Raw genomic sequence first — 7997 nt, 5'->3', positions numbered from 1 at the left:
ACGGAGGCTGGGCGGTCTGCTCCGCTCCGCCGCCTGACTGCGGCTTGGGGCGGGCCGGTGTGGTCCCAGTCAGCTCTGCCGCTCCTACAGAACGGAGGCTGGGCGGTCTGCTCCGCTCCGCCGCCTGACTGCGGCTTGGGGCGGGTCGGTGTGGTCCCAGTCAGCTCTGCCGCTCCTACAGAACGGAGGCTGGGCGGTCTGCTCCGCTCCGCCGCCTGACTGCGGCTTGGGGCGGGCCGAGGCGCCGCGCCCGGGAAAGGCCGCGGGATGCTCCAGCCGCGGTCGGCGGGACAAGCCTGGGGCCAGCGGAGCATCGCGGTGCGGCTGCACATCCCGCAGAGACCGGGTGGTTGTGATGACTGGCGGCAGCGTAGAAGGGCTACTCAATGTTTTCACGCAACTGAGACGTGATCTGTGTTAGGGAAATTAGCGCTTTTCTATTTTTTACCAGAGTAAGGGTAGCTCCACCGAAATGGAGCCTCAAAAAATTTCTCGACACTCGTGCCTGTTCCTCTCCACGGAAATCTTTAGTAAAAGGCGAAAGATTTATACGATCTGAAGAGAAACCAGAGTATGCCTTCGGGTTCCGCCCCGACACTGCCGCTGTCTGCTCCACCCCACAGCACACAGGGTGAGGCACGGCTGCCCCCGCGCCGCGCCCAGCCCCACATCCCCGGCCCAGCCCCGCGGGATGCACACACCGGGCCGCCCCCGCAGCCCGCGGCAGCGGCCCCAGCACCGGACACCGGCGGGGCCGGACGCCGGCGGGGCCGCGGGGCACCCTGGGTATGCAAATCAGGCCGGTACCGGGGCGGGGCGGCCCCGGCGCAGCGGGGATGGCGCCTCCCCGTTGGGGTCTAATGGCAGCTGGGCCCTCGCTGACCGCCCCCACCCCGCGGGTACAAGGGAGAAACGCGTGGGGTGAGGCTGAGGAGTTTAATAATTAAAGCAAAGTGGTATTAAATTGAAAATTGTGAGGAAAATAAAACAGCATCACCAAATGGTCTAGGTTGGATGGGACCTTAAAGATCGTCTAGTTCCCATCCCTGTGCCATGAGGAGGCACACCTCCTGCTAGACCAGATGGCTCAAAGCCCTCTCCAACCTGGTCTTCAGCACTTCCAGGGATAGGGCAGCCACAGCCTACCTGAGCAACTTGTTCCAGTGCCTCGCTACCCTCACAGTAAAGAATTCCTTTCTAATATTCAATGTAAATGTCTCCTCTTTTCATTTTAAAACAATCTCTCCTGCCTTATCACTACATGCCTTTGTAAAAATTAATTCTCTCTTTTTTTTTTATATATAGGTCCCTTTTAAGTATCGGAAGGTCTCAATAAGATCTCTCCAAAGACTTTTCTCTTCCAGGCTCCACAACCCCAAGTGTCTCAGCCTGTCTTCACAGGAGAGAGGTTCCAGCCTTCTGATCATCTTCATAGCCTCCTCTGGATTTGCTCAAACATATCCATGTCTTTCCTGTACTAGGGACCAGAGAGGTGGATTCAGCAGTGAAGGGCAGAATTGCACCTCTGCCTTGCTGCTCAGGATGCAGTTGGCTTTCTGGGCTCCAGCTGCTCACTCTTGGTTCATGTCCAGCTTTTCACCCATAAGAGCCCCCACTTCTTTCTCATCAGGGCTAGTCTCAGTGAGCTTTCCAGTCTGTGTTCTCTAGTTCTTCTTGTCTGGTGTTGTCCAGACCCAGAGCTAGCACAGGGCGCTTGGACTTGAACTTCATGAGGTTCTTGTGGGCCCAAGTTTGTCCAGGTCCCCCGAGATGGCAATAGGGGTGTCCTTCAGGTGTGTCACTCACACCGTTCATTCACCTTAGAAACTGGCTGTAGGTGCACTCACTCCTACTGTCTGTGTCATTGATAAAGATATTTTAAAAGATACTGAAAGCCCCAGCCAGTCCCAAGACACAGCCCTGAGGGACAGTGTTTGTCACCTGTCTCCACCTGGATAAAATGTTAATGTCCACAGCACCCTGATTGTGATAGTAAAAGTGTTTTAAAATCATGGGGATTTGGGGAGTCAAAAGGAAAATTAAGCTTAGCGGCCCTGGGAAAATACCCTGGGAAAGTATAGGCCTTGTATTTGCTAGAACTGCACCTGTGTAGCTAGTATATGATAAACAATATAATTGTTAGATGTGATGATTGTTTAGTAATTAAATATAATTACTGTTTAATCGTAAGAATAGTCAGGAGACACTGTAGTCAGGGGCTTGAGAAAGATCACAAGAAAGGTCAATGTATACAATAGAACAATATAAGTTTATTAATTAAAATGTAAGTTATATAATGATAGAATATAAAATACGTTCAGCTCAAAAGCCATGTCAGAGTCAGATTTGGGTCTGTACCCGATTCCCAGAGCTCTATAATGAAAGTACCCGCATAAAATCATATCCCGTGATTACGTGTGTTCCTGAACGCTAACAACTGCGCCCATCCAACTACCACTTATCCGAGTACATCTCACTCAGTTACTTCTGAGTACGCAGTACTCCGCTCCGTCTATTTTTTAACCAGAGTAGGGGTAGCTCCACCGAAATGGAGCCTCAAAAAATTCCTCGACACTCGTGCCTGTTCCTCTCCACGGAAATCTTTAGTAAAAGGCGAAAGATTTATACGATCTGAAGAGAAACCAGAGTATGCTGCGAGCTGTCCGCACGCACACACCGTCCCCCGGCTGTCCCTCTCTAGCACACGGCGAGTCGCGGTGCCGTCTCCCCGTCCCCCGCCGCCGCGGTCTGTCCCCGTGGCACCGGCACGGATCCACCCGCGCCCGGCCGCAGCCGCCCCGGGAGCACCGGCGGAAAGCGCGACCGGGGCCGCTCCGCCGGCGCGCAGCGCACCCTGGGTAGGGAAATAAATCTGAATACGAATACGTCACATGCTAATGACCCCGGCGCTGCACACCGGGCATGCAAATTATTCAGAATAGTAATGCCATATGCTAATGAGGCTGTCCCGATCCGTAGCCCTTGCGTGCGCTTAGCCCCGCCGCGGGACGCCGGGCCTGGGTAGTGGCTGGAGGCGGTCGCACGGTGACCCGCCGGACAGGAGGGACGGGCCCGCGGGCAGAGCCGTGACAGAGTCGTGACAGTGCCCGCTCCGTGCCGGGCCCGCGGGCAGAGCCGTGACAGAGCCGTGACAGTGCCCGCTCCGTGCCGGGCCCGCGGGCAGAGCCGTGACAGAGCCCTGACAGAGCCCGCTCCGTACCGGGCCCGCGGGCACAGCCGTGACAGTGCCCTGACAGTGCCCTCTCCGTGCCGGGCCCGCGGGCACAGCCCTGACAGTGCCCGCTCCGTGCCGGGCCCGCGGGCACAGCCCTGACAGAGCCCGCTCCGTGCCGGGCCCGCGGGCACAGCCCTGACAGTGCCCGCTCCGTGCCGGGCCCGCGGGCACAGCCCTGACAGTGCCCTGACAGTGCCCGCTCCGTGCCGGGCCCGCGGGCACAGCCGCCCCGCCATTCTCCGCCGCCTCCGCTCGGCGCCGCCCGGGAACGCGCCGTGACGTCACCGCATCGCGAGAGCTCGCCCCGCCAAGCCGCCCCGCGAGCCCTGGCCCCGCCTCTTTGCGCCGGTGCTGCACCATGGGTGAGTGAAGGGCCGGGGCCTGCCGACATCCGCCGCCATCCGTCCGCTGTGCTGCCGCATCCGCCCCGATCCGCCACCGGCTGGCAAGCGGGGGCTGCCGCCTGCCTGCACCGTCCGCCATCGGGGGCGCCTGCAGTAGTGCCGAGCCGCTGGCGGGGGGAGGGTGAGCGGGCCCAACATGGCGGCCGGTGGATGATGGGGGCGGGCGGCCTCGTCTCGCCGTGCCCTGATTTCCTACAGATCTCGAGCGCTGGGCGCGCTCCCGGTGTCTGCCGCAGATGAGCAGATGCGGGTGAGGTGGAGCGGCATTCAGCAGGAGGGATGCGGGCTGGCGTTGCGGAGCTCGCGAGTTGGCAGCTTGGGCCATGCGGGAGGTGGCGTGTTCTGCAGATGGGCCCCATCGGGCTGAGTTCATTCAGGGTGTTTCTCGTAGGGGCTCAGCGGACAGGTGGGATGGGGGTCCCTTCCTATAGCGGATCTACCACATTCTGCCAGTAGCGTAGGATGATTGCGGTAGTGCGCCTGTCAGATCGGCGTCGGGCGCTTCCCAGAGAGTGCCCAGCACGCGAGGTACGTTGGGAGGCAGCTTCCCGAAGAGGACACGGAGGAAGGGGGTCTCTGCTTTGTACAGCTCTGCTGGAAGGGATGTGCTCGGGGCAGGTCTGAGTATCAATGATGAAGCTTCTCTAACTGCTGCATAAGGCTGAGTGCACTGTGCGGATACCAACCTTGGAGAGCTGAGGACTCAGAACCGCGCCCTGCTGCTGCAGCCGGCCAGGCTCGTGGCACCCTCTGATCGCACTGCTCTCCTCTCAGGTATCTCCAGGGACAACTGGCATAAGCGCCGCAAGACTGGGGGCAAGAGGAAGCCCTACCATAAGAAGAGAAAGTATGAGTTGGGGCGACCTCCCGCCAACACTAAGGTGAGTGATTGGGCAGAGTTGGTCAGAAGCATATTCTCAAACCAGAGTTGCTGCTTTTGTGCTATTAGAGGTTTAAATTCCTGCTGTTTCATGTGGGGTTGAATATCTGACCCTGCTTCTCTAGAAGGTGGTTTGTCCCTCTGCCGGTGGAAAGCAGCAATACGTTTTTGCAATAAGGCAATTGGAGTGATGAAGCTTTCACCTTAGGTAGATGCAACAGACCGTTCTGGTCATTTACTGTATCTGCCGATGCTGGGGTTTGTCATAGTTACACTGACCACATTGCCTTGGAGGTTAGGGCTGTGCTGGGCTCCTGTGAGGGCCATGCAGCATTCCAGCACCAACGCAGCCTGGTGTTTGTTTCTGACTGCAGATTGGCCCACGCCGCATTCATACCGTGAGGGTGCGTGGGGGAAATAAGAAGTACCGAGCCCTTCGGTTGGATGTTGGCAACTTCTCCTGGGGGTCAGAATGTAAGTACGTGGTGAGCCCACTGCGTGGAAGGGAAACCTGTGCTGGTCTGCAGTACTGCTGCAGAGTAGAAGGACGCAAGCATGGATTTGTGGGCTTGGATTGAACATCCTGGAGCTGACAGCTGAAGCAGCATGCATGGTGATGATGATGACTTTGACCTTACGTGGCCTTAGGGGACCTGGATTTCCACTAAGTTCACAGTGATAGGAGTGTCATAGTTACACTGAGTGACATGCTTACCTTAACTTTTTATGGGGGAGGGGGACTAAAAAGGGGCTGAAATACTATATATGAGTAGTTTTTCACAAACAGAAGCGTTGTTTATCCGTGAATTTTGTTACTAAAAGTTAAGTGATGTTGTGCAGCAGAGAAAGGTGCTGAGGATGCTTGGGAGAAGGCCTGACCCCAGGACAGTGTAACATTAGCATGTGTAATTCCATATTTCTGCTTTGCTAAGCAAAAGCAGGAAGCCCAGAAGTAAGAGGGGGATTCTGTTGTATTTCCCCAGAGCAAGGTGGGTTTTCTTTGCTTTACAAGCTGACAATAGAATCACTTGAGCCTGAGCCCACTCAGTGTTGCTGGGTAGGATGGTAAAACAGGAGCAAGGAAGGTGATGAGTTAGTGACCTGCAGTGGTGTGAGGGAACAGGACGTTTTCAGTTATTTCACAGCATTGTCTGTGCACTGAAAAATACCATTACAGTCAGTATTGCACGTATGAAGAGGTTGAGCATACCTTGCAACATGGACAAGGTACGTGAGTGAAGGGAGAAAACCCTCCTTGTGCATAATCCTTGCGTATCTTGAGGGCTGTTTTCAGGACAGGTGACTGCTAAACAGTCCAGTAGCTAAAACTGCATGCTTCAGGTGGGTCTTGGAAGGGTGAAAACACCAGCTTCCCTTCTCAATTTACTCACAGACCCTGATCCTGTAGGAATGGGTTCTGGAATGTGTTTCAGGACAGCCCCACTCAGTGTGGCTTAATTCAGTAATTCTAGCAAGTGCATACAGCATTGAGCCCTGTGTGCAGTGTTGGTTGGCATCTGCTGATCTTGCTAGTCTGGAAATTTTAGGATTGCTTAGATCTTTTTGAGATGAGTTCCAGCAAGGCCACTGATCCTGTTTTTTTGTGTAGGAGGGATTTCATTTCCAGGTGTAGATTTCTGTCCTAACAGAAAGTTTGACAGATGAAAAATAGATGGATCTTCTAGTTAAATTTAATTCAGTGCCAGGCAGGCTGGAAGATACTGGATGGGATGTTGAGTGCAAAGTTATTTAAAGGGTATTTGTGAGATGCTATGAGCCAAATACTCAGCTGTCTGATCCCTGTAGATCTGAACTCATGCTCTTCTCTTGAAAGGCTGCACTCGCAAGACCAGGATTATCGATGTCGTGTACAACGCTTCCAACAACGAGCTGGTGCGGACCAAGACCCTGGTGAAGAACTGCATCGTGCTGATTGACAGCACCCCGTACCGGCAGTGGTACGAGGCCCACTACGCCCTGCCCCTGGGACGCAAGAAGGGCGCCAAACTGGTACGCCTGGGGTTGTCCTTTTGGCTCCTGACACAGCACTCTGCCCTGCCACAGCAGCTCCCATCCTGAACAGACAGTGGCTGCCAGAATAGGGTTGGGTACCCAGCATTGCTTATCCCAGTTGTGTTCCCATAGGTTCCCGGGATAAGTCTGGCTCTCTTAATGGAGTGCTCAGTAGCAGGAGCTCTCCCGGAAGCATTACACCCGTTTGTGCACAAGGACCTGCCTTTTGAGATCTTTGTCTTCTAATGATGATACCTTTGTCCAGTTCTGCTACTGAAGGGAGAGCGATGACAATTTAGGATGCTGAGGAAGACTTCATAAGTTGGGTTCTTGTGCTGGGTAGTGATTGCTTTAGTGAGAAGCTTGGGGATTGCTCACTGAACTTCAGTGTGTTTTTAAGTGTCTTGAAACTACACTGAGCCATTAATCTGAGACTTGAACCCTGGACTGCCGAAGGTATTTAAAACCCCACATGTAGCATTCAGATAAATCCTTGTATTAAAAGCAAAGCAGTCCTTGTTTGGGTGCTGTATAATGCAGAAGCAGAGGGAAAGCTCATCTGCCTTGGACTATGCACCCACACCCGGGTGCTTTCATTGTTTCTGCAGAGGGAAAGAGTATTCACTGCTTTTTGTAGGAGGAGTGATTCACCAGGGAAACCGTTGCAGTTTCATTGATTTGAGAACAGCCTTCCTTAGGGCAATGTGCTCAGTTGTCACCAGTGACTCTGGTTAGCAGTGTTGTGTTTCTTGGTCTCAAAAGTGAAATGCAGCACCTGGTTTTGTGAGATCAAATTATTTGTACCTCTGCCAGGTATGACTTTAAGCACAGTACAGTGCTGAGAATACAAGGGTTTCCTTTGTGGTAGTGGAAAACAACCTGTGTTAATGGAAGGTGGCCATGTGTAAAACAATTTTTCTTGCTTTTGGTTTTGGATTTAGACTCCTGAAGAGGAGGAAATACTGAACAAGAAGCGTTCAAAGAAGATCCAGAAAAAATACGATGAGCGAAAGAAGAACGCCAAGATAGCAAGTATTCTTGAGGAGCAGTTCCAGCAAGGAAAGCTACTTGGTGAGTCCCTGGCAGCATTAATATAACTTGTTCTTTAATCTTCTCCAGAGATATCCCACTTGTTGGCAGGATGGGGAAGTCTGGCTAGCCAGGCTTCTGTCGTTGATTATTCCTGTTGGGGCTTTGAGAAGGAAACGGGGCTCAAGACTAGCAAAATGAGCAGATGTGTGTCAGAAAAATGTGCCACAGGCATCTAAGAGCTTTGATGTTTCAAGCTCTGGCAAACATTTGAGTGTTCTGAAGTCTTCTGGTGATGAGACCTTTGTCCAGTTCTGCTACTGAACCCGAGCGATGACAGTTTGGAGATCTGAGGAGGACTTCATTAGGGACTGCAGCTTCCAGAGCATGGTGCCTCAGGCAGAGGTGCTGCTCAGGCACAGGCACAGGACCTGGT

At 53.8% G+C, this 7997-nt stretch overlaps 1 protein-coding gene and 6 non-coding genes across 7 annotated transcripts in view; 5 read left to right on the top strand and 2 right to left on the bottom strand.

The window, feature by feature from the left end:
* Nucleotides 1-460: 460 nt before the first annotated feature.
* On the bottom strand, nucleotides 461-575 carry LOC116183938 (U5 spliceosomal RNA). Its single transcript, XR_004148649.1, has one exon. It is a non-coding gene; the product is annotated as a U5 spliceosomal RNA (small nuclear RNA).
* Nucleotides 576-2536: 1961 nt separating this feature from the next.
* LOC116183939 (U5 spliceosomal RNA) lies at nucleotides 2537-2651 on the bottom strand. The gene has a single exon (XR_004148650.1). It is a non-coding gene; the product is annotated as a U5 spliceosomal RNA (small nuclear RNA).
* Nucleotides 2652-3571: 920 nt separating this feature from the next.
* RPS8 (ribosomal protein S8) overlaps nucleotides 3572-7997 on the top strand; it is a 4716-nt gene continuing 290 nt past the window's right edge. The window contains exons 1-5 of the mRNA XM_021528435.3: nucleotides 3572-3597; nucleotides 4414-4520; nucleotides 4894-4993; nucleotides 6354-6529; nucleotides 7474-7603. Of these exons, the coding sequence (XP_021384110.1) occupies nucleotides 3594-3597; nucleotides 4414-4520; nucleotides 4894-4993; nucleotides 6354-6529; nucleotides 7474-7603 (517 nt within the window). The 5' untranslated portion in view covers nucleotides 3572-3593. The remainder of the gene's footprint in view (nucleotides 3598-4413; nucleotides 4521-4893; nucleotides 4994-6353; nucleotides 6530-7473; nucleotides 7604-7997) is intronic.
* Nucleotides 4261-4345, top strand: LOC116183925 (small nucleolar RNA SNORD55/SNORD39). Its single transcript, XR_004148636.1, has one exon. It is a non-coding gene; the product is annotated as a small nucleolar RNA SNORD55/SNORD39 (small nucleolar RNA).
* LOC116183928 (small nucleolar RNA SNORD46) lies at nucleotides 4700-4803 on the top strand. Its single transcript, XR_004148639.1, has one exon. It is a non-coding gene; the product is annotated as a small nucleolar RNA SNORD46 (small nucleolar RNA).
* On the top strand, nucleotides 6772-6844 carry LOC116183926 (small nucleolar RNA SNORD38). The gene has a single exon (XR_004148637.1). It is a non-coding gene; the product is annotated as a small nucleolar RNA SNORD38 (small nucleolar RNA).
* On the top strand, nucleotides 7848-7919 carry LOC116183927 (small nucleolar RNA SNORD38). Its single transcript, XR_004148638.1, has one exon. It is a non-coding gene; the product is annotated as a small nucleolar RNA SNORD38 (small nucleolar RNA).

This window comes from Lonchura striata, chromosome 8 (genome assembly GCF_050655825.1).
Source record: "Lonchura striata isolate lonStrDom1 chromosome 8, ASM5065582v1, whole genome shotgun sequence".
Lineage (NCBI taxonomy): Eukaryota > Metazoa > Chordata > Aves > Passeriformes > Estrildidae > Lonchura > Lonchura striata.
Note: the sequence above shows the minus strand (reverse complement) of the source record. Positions and strands in the feature narration are given on the sequence as shown.